Source organism: Penaeus monodon, chromosome 12 (assembly GCF_015228065.2).
Source record: "Penaeus monodon isolate SGIC_2016 chromosome 12, NSTDA_Pmon_1, whole genome shotgun sequence".
In the NCBI taxonomy this organism is placed as follows: domain Eukaryota; kingdom Metazoa; phylum Arthropoda; class Malacostraca; order Decapoda; family Penaeidae; genus Penaeus; species Penaeus monodon.
The window spans coordinates 18,256,613-18,271,496 of record NC_051397.1 but is presented as its reverse complement, the minus strand read 5'-3'; the positions used below and the strand labels follow the sequence as shown (position 1 = coordinate 18,271,496).

At 40.6% G+C, this 14,884-nt stretch overlaps 1 protein-coding gene across 1 annotated transcript in view; it reads left to right on the top strand.

The window, feature by feature from the left end:
- LOC119579355 overlaps positions 1 to 12,377 on the top strand; it is a gene marked incomplete at its 3' end in the record, with an annotated part of 67,436 nt that extends 55,059 nt beyond the window's left edge. The window contains 2 exon segments of the mRNA XM_037927121.1: positions 8,495 to 8,543; positions 12,354 to 12,377. Coding sequence (XP_037783049.1) covers positions 8,495 to 8,543; positions 12,354 to 12,377 — 73 coding nt within the window.
- Between the last annotated feature and the right edge of the window lie 2,507 nt (positions 12,378 to 14,884).

The following is a 14,884-nucleotide window of genomic DNA, read 5'->3' as shown; positions in this document are numbered from 1 at the left end:
ACTCGGCTGAACCTAGTCCTTACCCGCCGTGGTGTCCAGCCACAGCAGTAACCTCCAGGCGACAATTGCAACTTCTCGCGCCTGGGCGGGACGCGAACTGCCGACCCTTCGGATGAGAGGCTGACACGTTATCACTGTACTAGCCCAGAGGCTTCTATATTGTAGGGTGGGACCGATATATTAAACAAATTAGTCCTTGGTTTTATATAGGTAGTGGAAAGGATAATGGGGCCCTGTGGGGTGAATAACCTGACTGCCATGAAGTCAGGGTGGCTGAATGAGAGGGTGAAGAACTCATGAGCGATGGTGGATTTTATGAGGATACAGGACCTCATTTGCAATCTGTTCCTTGATTACCTGGATGTGTAACCAAAGTGCCGAATTCTATTGCCATTGCTGATCTCGCTGTGTAAGCGCGTAGGAACCGAGGGGAGCCCGATGTCCAATAAGCGCAGACATGGCTGTGGACCTGATGTGACCCAACCTGGGAAACTATGCCGAAAAGAAGTTCGGCATAGTTTCCCAGGTTGGGTTGCGGGGTCGTATCCGTCCTTCTCCCTGCCTCCCTTTTTCATTGAGCTCCCTCCCTTTGCCTTACCCATCCCCTTTTACTCTTTAAGTGTCCACACCCAGATGACCCACATCTACCTCCAGGACAACTCTGCCTCCACCTCCCCAATTCAACAACACATTTACACCTAACACAAACCCAAAAATACAAGCCATCTTACACGTAGCTCCCATTGTTGCTAAATACAACGCAAAGAAATTCACAAACATTGTCCCTATCATGATACAGAGAAACGATTTTCTGAGCATTTTTATCCCAAAGGAGATCTTCGAAGACGATAATTTAAAAAAGACAAAAAGGATCCCCCAGTCCCGCAGCCTCGTCGCCATCGTATGGATGACACCATCCTTGATGACGAGAGTAGCGGCTCCGAAATCGACCTCAAGGCCGTTCCCGAAGCCGAGGAAGAGCTCCCTCTCCCCTTGCCGTGCTCCCTTCTAGAGGGCGCTTGGGACAGTGTGAAAGTATTGGGAATTGGTCCGCTGATTTCCAGGACCCGCCCTGTGACCTGCTCACAGGACTCTCTCCTTGACCTCGAGGAGCCGTTGATCGAGGCTCGATCACGTTACCGGGATGAGGTAACGCCACACAAGGTAAACCCAGGTAAAATGGATCTACCCTGAGGAGCAGGGTAGATCAAGGACGCCCGGGCCTATTAAATTCTATATCCATCACCAATGGCTATGGAATTCGGCACTATGGTTACACATCCAGGGGACGGATTGCAAATGGGTTCTGTATCCTCATAAAATCCACCATCACTCATGAGTTTCTCACCCTCTCATTCAGCCACCCTGACTTCATGGCAGTCAGGTTATTCACCCCCACAGGGCCCCATTAGCCTTTCCACTTCCTATATAAAACCTAATTTGCCTTTTGCAGACTTCAACAAATTATCTAATTATACAAACCTCCCAGCCTTCTTTGCCGGAGATATTAACGCTGCCCACACGACACAGCACTACCAATGCACATGGTAGGCAACTCCTTTCTTTTTTTGAAACCAAAAGACTCCACTATAGGACCCGACTTCTTCACCTCATACACAAATAGAGGAAAGGGCCGCCCTGATCTCGTTTTCGGGAACAGGGCAGCACTTGCCTAACACAGACACCTACAACCCGGTCCGAACGTTAGTTCAGACCACATACCCATCATAATTAAAAATTCCACATCACCAATACTAAACGAAGAAAGACGATCTTTCCGGTACAAACAAGCAGACTGGGAGTCGTTTAAATCTAAATCAAATGATCAAAACCTTGAATTTAATCTTGACTGATTCCCAAACAATAGATGGGCACTGGAATTACATCTTCACCTCCATCGCTCAATTATGCTCAGCACCATCCCCAGGTCTCAGTATAAAACTCGCATATCATTTCAGCCATCTGAAAGGACAAAACGTCTCCTGACCTGTTTTCGAAGTCGTTTTACTGAGACCGACAAAAATATTGGACAGACTTAGTTAAAAAAGAAGAATGCAACGGAGTTAGCAATCCACGGGAATGTGGGCAAAAAAATAAACAACTTAAAGGTAGTAACTTCCCCCCCCTTCTCCCACCTTATTCATAATAACGCAAAAGTTTCAGATCCCGTGGATGTTATTAAATTTTTTGAAGAACACTGGGCCCAAGTTTTCTATCCTCACCCTCCTCATCCCCTGTTCACTCCAGAATTCAAGAAATTGATACCTGGAGTCAAGAGAACAGGGTAGAAACTAACCCAGAGCCAGTTGTCCGACTGGATAGGCTGGACGACACCTGCGAACTCACATCCCCCATCTTGTGTGAGGAAGTAAAAGAAAAAAATAAAGAGGTTTCCTCGTATGGCTCCAGGCTCCTCACAGATCGGATGCGACACTGTTACTCACTTTCCTGACAACTTTATACAAGCTTTGATTCACCTTTACAACGCCTTTCTTGCTACCGACTATTTTCCCTCTCTCTTTAAGACTGCTTTAGTGGCCTTCCTTCCTAAGCCACAAAAAGACCTGACTGACCCCAAGATTTTTTCATTTCTCGAGTAGACTAATAGAGCGGTAACCGCTCTATTAGTCTACTCGAGATATGAAAAAATCATAAACTCTCGACTAAGGTGGTATCTTGAAGACCATAACCTTCTTTCACACAAACAATTCGGCTTTCGCTCGCATCTCTCGACACAGGACGCACCCAACACCATCACAGACTACATAAACAACAACAAAGACCGATGACTAAAGACTGCTCTTGTCACAAAAGATGTTGATTGAGCCTTCAACACGGTCTGGCATGCTGGCCTGAAGTACAAGCTGTGTACTAAATTTAACTTCCCACCTTTAATCAGAAAGTTACTCTGCAGTTTTCTTGATGACCGCAGATTAAAATAAAAAAATTTAAACAGAGTTTCAGGCACCATTTCAATCCACGCTGGAGTACCTCAGGGCAACATACCCAACACTCTATACACTATACACAAACGACCTTCCAGACCCCACACACACAGACTCACAAACTATCCTCTATGCTGACGACTGTACGCACATAGCTGGACACAATGCGCTTTCAGGTGTCGTACAGCGCATTAATGACGAACTGGACAACATCTCGAGATGGGAGCATAAATGGCATATCAAGACTAATGCGACAAAAACAAAAGTTCTCTTGGTAAGCCTATGAAAAATTCTTCCTTACAACATTTACCTCAACACCTTCGACAGACTACAAGCACCTCTCCAAGTCAGATCCTCTTGTAGCATCCTTCGTTTAACCTTTGATACCTACTTTCGATTTCATTTGCATAACAATTCAAAGGCCACCTTGGCAAGAAAAACCTTCGCTTTATCGATGTAAAAGTGCGGCCCCACGCACAAAGCTGCATCTATACAAAACACTGATCAGACCTCTCCTCACATACACACCACTCGCACTCACATAAACAGCATATACTAACAAGCGCAAACTCCAGCTTGTTCAGAATAAAGCACTCAGATGGATCTATATGGTAGATTGGGATCAATTTATTAGAACATCTGAACTCCACGAGGAAGCTTCTCTGCTTCCTCTAAACATCGAGTGGCATACGCTGGTCTGTAAACAGACCGACACACTCCATCCTTGGCATACCGACTGACTGGATAGACTCAGCACCATCTTTTGTTCCGGCCGGAGACCGGGATTAGGCCATGATCTTTTTTCTTTGGCATGGGACGAAGGAAGTGGATGCAGTATTTTTACCTTTCCCCTTCCCCTATCCTTTGTTTTGTTCAGTTTTTGTTTTGTTTGTGTTCTCGTTCTGTTTTTTTTTTTTTTTTTTTTTTTTTTATGTAGTTTGTTTTTTTAGTTTTTTGTTGTAACTTTTTAAATTCTTAAATTAAAGTTTAACTTCCCCTTTGCCCCTCACATCCCCGCTTTTTAAATACCTTCACCTCGTCACCTGATGCTTTGCGACTGCCATAACCTCACCCTCACCATCTCATTATCCTTTGCCATAGCATGGACCCAGCATCCTTTATCCTTCCCCCACTATCCCACTGGTTGCGGTTTCCGGCACGTGACACTTGCTGCTAGTACTTGTGCCAGGATCATAAATCCTTTGTTGTAAAGATTTATGCGAGCCGAGGAAAGGAATCTCACGGCCAGTGGTGTGGTGCCTCTCCTTAAGCCGTGCTGCCGACGAAGGGGAACCTTCTGTTGACACAGGGGGGAATGGCCAGCCCCTGATTAGCGACCACCTCCGAACCTCAACCTGCTTCAGCAGCATAGGTTAGCCGAGGGATAGCCCTGGAGTCACGGTCAAAGAGGCCGTGCCCAGAGCACTCTGCAAATGGCACCTAAACTGTTAACTTTTATCCCGACCACCCAGTTAGCCGAGAATCTAGCTGCTATTCGCCATACCGGGTCCCGGGCCGGGCGCCCTGACCCACTTCCCACGAGAACACCGCGAGCGTGCGACCTCCAGTGCGGGTACGCGCTCAAGGTCGTAGGGTACTTGTACCTTACGCACCGAGAGTTGGCCGGGCGCCCTCCCCGCGCAGCGGCGGAGGGAAGCACCGCGCGCCCGAGGACACCCGCACCGAACACAAAAGATTTAAGATGGCGCTGGGCCATCCTCACCCTTTTCCTCCTTTTAAAGAACCTACTACAACTATTACCCCAAGCATTACCCTGCATGCTGGGTTAAGCCCCACCTCCATTTTCTTCTCCTAAAATTAATTTTCCTCTACACCTTATCCTTCCCTTATACCCATTCTTCCTTCCCACTCTTCTTTCCAAACTTTTATACTTTTTATAGCCTCCAGCAGAACAGACAACAGCAGCAGCAACACAAGGACTGCCCAGTCCTTAGCCTGCGGACTCCCCCGTTGATCTCCGACATCACCAACAGCAGCCAGCCATACCTGTGGGCACTCCCATCCACAACAAACACTCCCCAAGGAGATAAGACATCAGCCCAAATTGTAGATGGACAACCAATCATCTACTATAGAGGGAAGTGGAAGGGGACAGATGGAGCGCTTAAAGTGGGGCGGGAAGAACGAATATTTAAAGCAAATTTCGGAGTGAGTATTAAGTGGCAGCGTGGGGAAGGGAAAGGAGATAGGCTAGATAAAAAAAATGAGAGTGGGATAGAATAGATAGATACAGATATATAAAAAGTAATAGCGGGTGAAGGGAGAGGAGGAGGATGCCACCAACACATGGCAGGCTAGGCAGACGGCGTGCTATCCACAGGGTCGTGAACACTGAACAGCTCCAAGAGGCACCGAGCACCACAGCGTCCCAGAACACCACAAGGGGAAACGCCAAGTGGCGAGGCAGGGCATGAAATAAACACGAAATGACAGTCTTTCCTTTATTTCCACAAGTTATTTACCCGTACACTTTTCTATAGGCACAATACAGGGGGGGAACCAGCATGTCACACTGCACGATACAGCTTATAACAGGGCAACACAAAGTATATCAGGTCACAAGGGCACACACGAGGTCTTCACAGGAGCAGCACCCAACTGCGTCTCCCTTGGCTTGTTCCTCCGCTCCTCCGCTCACAGCCAGTTGCGTCATGTTTGCCCAGGTCCCTTCATGTTAACACATGCCCAGGTCATCCTTTTCATGTTAACACATATTTCCACTGGCGTAGCATTATTGTTGTTATATCATAATCATCATCATCATTATAATCATCATTAGCAGCAGCAACAGCAGTAGCAGCATGATCATTATCATCATTATAATCATTGTTATTACCATTATCATTATTACTGTTATATTATTATTATTATTATTATTATCATTATTATTATCATTATTATCACTGTTGAAAAAAGTTTCTTTAGATATGCTAATTAAGCGACCTAGAGTGATTGAAGTTTTATTATTATTATTATTATTATTATTATTATTATTATTATTATTATTATTATTATTATTATTATTATTACTATTATTGTTATCGTTTTAATTCTTCTTCTTCCTCTTCTTCTTTTTTCTCTTTCTTCTTCTTCTTATTATTATTGTTATTGTTATTATTATTATTATTATTATTATTATTATTATTATTGTTATTGTTACTATTGTTGTTGTTGTTGTTGTTGTTGTTGTTGTTGTTGTTGTTGTTGTTGTTGTTGTTGTTGTTGTTGTTGTTGTTGTTATTATTATTATTATCATTATTACTATCAGTATTATTGTTGTTATTATTATTATAATTGTTATCATTACCCTTACTATTGCTATTATTATTATTATTAATATTATTGTTATTATCATTATCATTATTCTTACCATTACCATTACCATTATCATTATCACTATCATTATCATTATCATTATCATTACCATTATCTTTATCCTTATCTTTATCTTTATCATTATCGTTATCATCATCATCATTATCATTATTATCATCATAATCATCATTAGCAGCAGCAGCAGCAGTAGTAGCAGCAGCATCATTATCATCATTATCATCATTGTTATTACCATTATCATTATCACTGTTATATTATCATTTTTATTATTATTATTTTATTATTATTATCATTATCATTATCATTATTATTATTATTATTATTATTATTATTATTATTATTATTATTATTATTATTATTATTATTATTATTATCATTATTACTATTATTATTATCGTTTTCATTCTTCTTCTTCCTCTTCTCCTTCTTCTTTTTCTTCTTCTTCTATTTATAATTATTGTTATTATTATTATTATTATTTTATTATTATTATATTACTATCAGTATTATTGTTGTTATTATCATTATTATTGTTATCATTATCATTATCATTATCATTATCGTTATCATAATCATAATCATTATCATTATCATTATCATTATCATTATCATTATCATTATCATTATTATTATTATTATCATCATCATCATCATCATCATCATCATCATCATCATCATCATCATTATTGTTGTTGTTGTTGTTGTTGTTGTTGTTGTTGTTGTTGTTGTTGTTGTTGTTGTTGTTGTTGTTGTTGTTGTTGTTGTTGTTATTATTATTATTATTTTTATTAATATTAATATTATTATTATTATCATCATCATTAATATTATCATTATTATTTATTATTATTATTATTATTATTATTATTATTATTATTATTATTATTATTATTATTATTATTATTATTATTGCTATTGTTATTATTATTAATAATATATTATTTATTACTATTATTATTATCATCATCTTTCATCATCATTATTATCATTATTTTTATTGTTGTTGTTGTTATAATTATTATTATCGTCATCATCATCATCATCATTATCTTCATCATTGTTATTTTTATTATTGCTATTATTGATATTACTGTTTTGTTGTTGTTATTATTATTATTATTATTATTATTGTTATTATTAATAGTGATAACAATAATAATAATGATAACTAATAATAATATAATGAAATAATAAATAATAATAATAATAATAATAATAATAATAATAATAATATAATAATAATAATAATAATAATAATAATAATAATAATGATGATGATGATGATAATAATAATAATAATAATATTAATAACAACAACAACAACAACAACAACAACAACAACAACAACAACAACAACAACAACAACAACAACAACAACAATAATAATGATGATAATAATAATAATAATAATAATAATAATAATAATAATAATATTATTATTATTATTATTATTATTATTATTATTATTATCATCATCATCATCATCATCATCATCATCATCATCATCATCATCATCATCATCATCATCATCATCATCATCATCATCATCATCATCATTATTGTCATTATCATCATTATCATTATCATTATCATCACCGCCATCATCATTTTATTTTTATGATTTGTTATTGCTTTTCTCATCATCATTATTATCATTATATCATTTCTATGGATGATGTTTCTTACCGTGATATCGTTTCATTGAATCTTACATGTTTAACGCTCAGCACAATAGGAATTATAACTATAATCATAATTATAATGTTTTCAATATTAGCGATATTTTCTTCCAGACACACTAAACGTTTACACAAAGTGCACCAATTTTCCAAACATCGAGAATCTTAGAAACTATAGATAAAAGAAAAATACTTTCATAATATAAACTGTATAGGCTTAAAATTCTCTTGGAAAATACTAATGCCATTGCATCAGAGGAGAAAAGTTGGCTTAACTGTGCAATATTAGACAACTTCTGGCATTTAATATAACCGACCTTTTATTATAAATGATAGAAAAAAATCTAGAATTTTGGAGTTTGAGCCATTTTATTCTATTTGCTACTATTACTACTCCTAATCATCATCAACATCACTTCGTCGTCGTGATCTTCATGATCATCACAGCCACCGTCACCATAATCCTTTCATTTCTTCAAGCCAATTAACTGCATCACATCTTTCCTGTTCCAGGTACCAACCAGTGAGAAGCCGCTACCTCAGGCAAGATGATACTGTTCAGGTCAGTAAGATCCGGTAATGTAGTAAATTATAATGACAGACATCGTTGAATCCTGTGATTTTGTCAAATATCAAGGTGTAGAATTTATATTGTGTACGCTAGTTGAGTCCAATGACTCAGTACCGTATGGTATAATTGTTTTGATTATAATTGTTTTTAATTGTTTTATTTACCCATTAAATAGCCGTTACAGAGCTTAAACTAATTAAACCCGAGGAGTTTAGCGATTTACCGCCCAAGGTGTTGAAGCACAAATCGCTATTACTTATTAAGCTCATTAACACCTGGTAACACTACCAAACCGTAAACCAAAGTGAGCCAATAAGTTTAGCAACGTATCGAAACTCCGCTAACTCTGCACGCCACACCTAATCAACTGACAGGGCCAAGTAGATGAAGACGAATTCGAAAGTTGCAAGGTAACATCAATTGCAGTTTCTGTGATGAACAATAAGGTCAAAATATATGACTGCAATGATTAACGACTTGTCTCGCATGTATTTAGTTCTAATCTGAGTAAATTGAGGGAAATCACATGTACTGCATTAATGAATAAATGTAGCAAATGACAAACAATCACTTTTACAAGAAGGGCTTCGCTAAAACAGATGACAAGGGTCACGCATTAAAAATGTTCTTGGCTAATCCAGATAAATGCCTTATTTTTAAGAATGGGATTTGCTAATTCAGATAACAAAAACCTTATTTTTAAAACGGCATTCGCAAATGTAAGGAATAAGTTCCTCTCTTTTTCTGGACGTGACCCGAGGCTTTAATGCGCAGGAATTTCGCCGGACGCAAGGGGGGCTCTCACAATGATGCGATTCGGAGGCTCACGCAACGCCCGAAGAGCCGTCACGTAACAAGGGACTTAATTAGGCTGCGGTTCTGTTTAGAAATGCCGGAGAGCAGCGACTCCACGCACGCAGCAGGGACCAATGGGCCCGTCTGTGATTTCTTAAAAAGTATAAATAAACGCATAAACATCTACATGCATACTCCTATACACACACACGCGTGCTGCTCTTTCTCTCTCTCTCTCTCTCTCTCTCTCTCTCTCTCTCTCTCTCTCTCTCTCTCTCTCTCTCTCTCTCTCTCTCTCTCTCTCTCTCTCTCTCTCTCTCTCTCATACTTAACTACACAACAACTATTTCTGCATGTCGGGCTACATAGATTTTCCCGTAAACTTTGGTTAGCCATTGACTCTCATCTTAAATCAGTAGCTTGAATTCTCGTTAAACAAACATACAAAAAATCTCCTTGATCTCCACAACTCTCCAAAGACAAATGACTTTACAAAATAACCTCTTAATTCAACTCTAATGAACAAAGCCACTTTACAGCTACTTGATTTAGTGTCCAGTATTACTCCGAAATGTCATAGATTAACTAATACTAGGTTGCACTTTCATTTGCCAGTTTCTGCCGAATATTTTTATCCATTCTACTTTATTTGGACACTGCTATGCTTACGTAGGTTGTTTCATCAGGACGTAATCGATCTACTTGGCAGCCCTACATGGCACGAGGAAAAGACTAGGAAAAAAAGCCTTTCTCCTCTCTCTCTCTCTCTCTCTCTCTCTCTCTCTCTCTCTCTCTCTCTCTCTCTCTCTCTCCTCTCTCTCTCTCTCTCTCTCTCTCTCTCTCTCTCTCTCTCTCTCTCTCTGTGTGTGTGTGTGTGTCTGCGTGTGAGGTGAGTGGGAAGCAGAAGGCGAGGAGAGAAAAGAGAGGGAGAGAAGGGAGAGAGACAAGGAGTAACAAGAGAGAGAGAGAGAGAGAGAGAGAGAGAGAGAGAGAGAGAGAGAGAGAGAGAGAGAGAGAGAGAGAGAGAGAGAGAGAGAGAGAGCTCAAGGTGAGTAGTATGTACACAATTCTCTCCGGCTGAATAACGGCAGAAGTTCTAAGCTTCTGATGGTGCTGTTAGAAGCTCAAAATCCCTTGATAAAGTACAAGCTCTTCTTTGGCGCCTGCTCTTTACAGTGGGGCCGAGAGCGATGATTTGTATCATGAGCCCTTATTGTCGGCGGGTCCAAAATGGATATTGTGAAAGTTATGCCAGGCTTTCCCTGTTCACGCGCTTGCTTAACATCCATAATCTAAAACTGGAAAAGCGTAGAAGCATAATAAACTGTGTTCAAAGTTGGAGAACATTGCTTCCTCTTTTTATGTTGAGACAAGCGAAATGTTGCGATGTCGCTGTGTCAGCATGTGTGGTCCTCGCAGCATCCATGGTAAGAAAAAAAAAAAATTCAAGTGAATTTGAATGATTTTTGGTATGCTAATAGCAAAAAGAAAGATCATAATTTCATAAACTAAGATAACCCTGTCATGAAGTTGCAACAGTGTCAATGGACGAACAAAAAAGGGAGGAAAAGTTTTATCATTAATCATTATCTTGCCTCCGCCCGAGACCCTTCTTGCTTGCCACCCTGTTGATGAGCCCTGAAAGCCCTGGGACCCCAGCCGCAGTCCTTGGGCCCTGTGGCTGCGAGCCAAAAAACATTCTTGAGGCTTTCCAACATAGATTTTGCAACATGTGAGAAAGGCCTGATTGAATGATGAACGACTTGCTACGAGATAAACTGCCTTTTTGTTAATTCTTTATCTGTAATTTCTTATCTGAAATTAACGGGACAGAAGGACCAGATACTAGATGTGGAACTGAGGTAGACTGCTTCCATGGTATTTTCGATTAAAGCACTGAGGCACCAACAGCTCCACTTATCTGCGCCTTGATGCCGGCTGAGCACGGTTCATAGACACGCCCTCTGTACATCTTACCTCTTACTAACGCTTAGTCTTGCAGTACTTCTTTACTTGTTACTTGTTTCCAGTGTTTATGTACTATGTTTTTCTGTTTCTCTATGCTTATCTCATGCCTTCAATGTAACTTATATTATGATCTTGGTTCTTTCTCGAGCATACTTCATCCAAAGTCCATAAGATTATTTTATTAAATCAGACAGAGACTAAAGATTTGACTCATTACTCTCTCTCTCTCTCTCTCTCTCTCTCTCTCTCTCTCTCTCTCTCTCTCTCCCTTCCTCCCTTCCTCCCTTCCTCCCTCCCTCCCTCCCTCCCTCCCTCCCTCCCTCCCTCCCTCCCTCCTCCCTCCCTCCCTCCTCCTCTCCCTCTCTCCCTCCCTCCCCCTCCCTCCCCCCTCCCTCCCTCCCTTCCTCTCTCCCTGTGTGTGTGCGTGTGTGTGTGTGTGTGTGTGTGTGTGTGTGTGTGTGTGTGTGTGTGTGTGTGTGTGTGTGTGTGTGTGTGTGTGTGTGTGTGTGTGTGTGTGTGTGTGTGTGTGTGTGTGTGCGCGCGCGCGCGTATGTGTGTGTGTGTGTGTGTGTGTGTTTGCAGAAGGTGGGAATTGTAGCGAAGAGTCAAGCTTGTATAAGGGAGTGAATCTCAATAGGAAAAGGAGAGACTTATGAAGCATTTCGTCTAGTAGCGGAAAATCCAAGAGCTTGTGACGAGAGAGAGCAGGGCTTGGGAAGGACCGACGGCAGGCAGATCAAAGCTTGCAGTATCAGGAAACAGGGCCCTGTACTAGGAAAAAGGTGCTCGTAAAGACGGAGGGAAGAAGTGAATATATGGAATGCTCAAAATGGAAAAGAAAATGGCTTGTTAAAGAGACAGATTTGTAACAGGACACGATGAACTGTGAATTGAAGGAGTTTAATAGCAGGTTCTGGAGTGGGAGGTGAAACAACTTAGAACATCGTCCAGATGCAACCTCACACTACACTTACTGATGGCCCTTGAGGTAGTATTATGCTGAAATTATATGAAAATTCCTGTTTTCTTTCCACGCAGCTGGAACTTATCGACACTGAAGAGGTAAGGTCTTCTTGTGCTTCCCCCTTTATTCTCTCATATTTTAGCATGTAATTTTACAATTGTACGGTACTTAATAGGTAGCTCTTTATTCGATTCACAAGTCGAAGATGATAGGGGTGCAAATATCACAAATCTGAAGGTAAATGCTTTCATTGGGGTACCTAGGGATAACGTTATTACAGGCTCATATTGGATTAAACCACAAGTACCGACAACAAAAACAAACCAATGTTAAATAAATGATCACATAACAGGTATATTTTTTTTACGAGAGATGCAAGCGATAGCTCCCAAAGCGGAAACATATAAGCCAATAAATAAGTAAAGCATAGGAACAGACAGATGAAGAGAAAAATAAAGCAGAGAATAAAAGATAGACAATAAAGTCCTCATATTCGCCCCAGTGATTGCTGTCAACTTAGCTTCTTGTCAGCGCACTCACAGAGGCTCAAATACTCCCCGCCCCCCCAGCATTCCTCTATTCCTCGAGAGACATTCCTTGAGAGACATTTCGACAGCATCTCGGATTTAAGGATTTCTTGCAAACTTCTTACCATTATGGGAATTACAAGACTCAGCGTTATACCAGCTCGCAGACGTTCTAACCTGCGGCAGGACCTAAAATGGAAATGAGGGATTATGCTAATAAATTAGAACAGAGCTGGATATTGTTTAAAGTATTGCAAACCTTCTCTTTTTAATTATGTAGAATCCGAATCTGGATTATAAAGATAAAGGTATAAAACAAAGAAAATGGATAAATAATGTTATAAAGAGAGCAGTAAATTAACTCTACTGTAATAACGTAATATCTTATACGTGTGTGTGTGTGTGTGTGTGTGTGTGTGTGTGTGTGTGTGTGTGTGTGTGTGTGTGTGTGTGTGTGTGTGTGTGTGTGTGTGTGTGAGGGAAAGGGCGGAGCTGACCTTTAAGCGTCAGGTGCTTAACACAAACTCTCAGTCAAATGAGGTGAGATATAAAATGTGACCTCCACCCTCACTGAGCGGGTGGTTCTTATTTGGGACTTTGGATCCGCGTGGTAACCAGCCACGTGGTCCACTGTTAACAGAAATAGAATTATGCACATCCTATATTGCTCGGCCACCTACTCGCGCCTCGCCCTCGAGGCACCTTCAAGGGTGACCTAACTTGGCTGGTCGTCTCGTTCTTGTGCGTTGTCCTGGTGCATCTTCGTGGCTGCTCATCCCTGTCTTCCTCATCCTCATGGTCCTCGGTGTAATCTGTCCGTCCTCGATGTTCACACATCCTCGAAAGTCTTGCACGTGTCCTTCTTGACTTCGGATTCGTCTAGACCTCCTCGTAGTCCTAGCCTAGGCCTAACTCGGCGGCGTCCTCGTCCACACGTCCTCACAGATCTCGTCCAGGTCCATCTCGGTGGTTTGCTCATCCTCATAATCTTCATCTGGATCTACGGGCGTCGGGCAGGGGGTGCGGCATCTCAGGCGGCTGATACCTAAGCTACGAGCTCCTGGAATTGAATGGATCTATGGCGTCTCGGGGGGGGGGGGGCGGCCACTCGGGGCGTCTCGGCAGGCAACGCCTGTCCACAACATCATGGACGGCTTAACACCTGCTCTGATGAACATCCGGTTGGCGATCCTCGATGACGTCCTTCTCACAGCATCCTAAGAGTCCTCCTTCAGTGCCGTGTCGGTCCGACTGCAATATATAGTTGCAGAACCAGATCATACACGTAAGGGCCAGAGTAAGAGAAAAAGAAAGGCAACAGAGAAGAGGGGGTGTTACTACCACTAGCCGGTTATTTATAAAAATTGCGGTTTTTAATGTTGGTTTTTAATTTATTTTCGTCTTTTTTTTTCATTTTGTGTTTTATTTTCACAAAGATAAAGAAGAAAATAGAAGAGGGAGACATCAGTAGCGATCCACATGGACCTGGCTTGAACTACCAGAGAGTAGATAAGGGAAACGACATCGGCAATCCTCAAGGATTTACTTGAACCACAATAGTCACGCAGAGAAATATTTGTAACTTGTACATCATGTGCCAGCCACTCGTCACGACAGACAAAATTGTGGGCTAAAGAGATACATCATAAATCTTTACGCCGGCACTAAGACAGCAACCATCCCTATTAATGAAAAGGTTCAGTGTCTTTTGTCCTGCGTGTGTGAATGAGGTGAATGTGTGTGTGTATGCTGTGTGAGTGACAGCTAGCATGAATGAGAGGGAAAGCGAGAGTGACCTCACATAGAGAATGAATCACAAAAACGAATATTAATGTTCACTACTGAAGTACATTAGCAATGCTAGCTATTTAAAATTATTTCAACTACCACATTGAATTCAACATGTAATGATATGCGACAGAATGTACACATAAATGAATGGCGACATGAAAAAAAAAATATTCGCTAACCTTTTAGCAAGCAAATCTTCTCGGGGCCAGAAATCTGAACTGCCGAGATACATGTCTAGCTATGCATGTCAGACCTTTAATTAACGGACATAACTGCGGGTCACACCG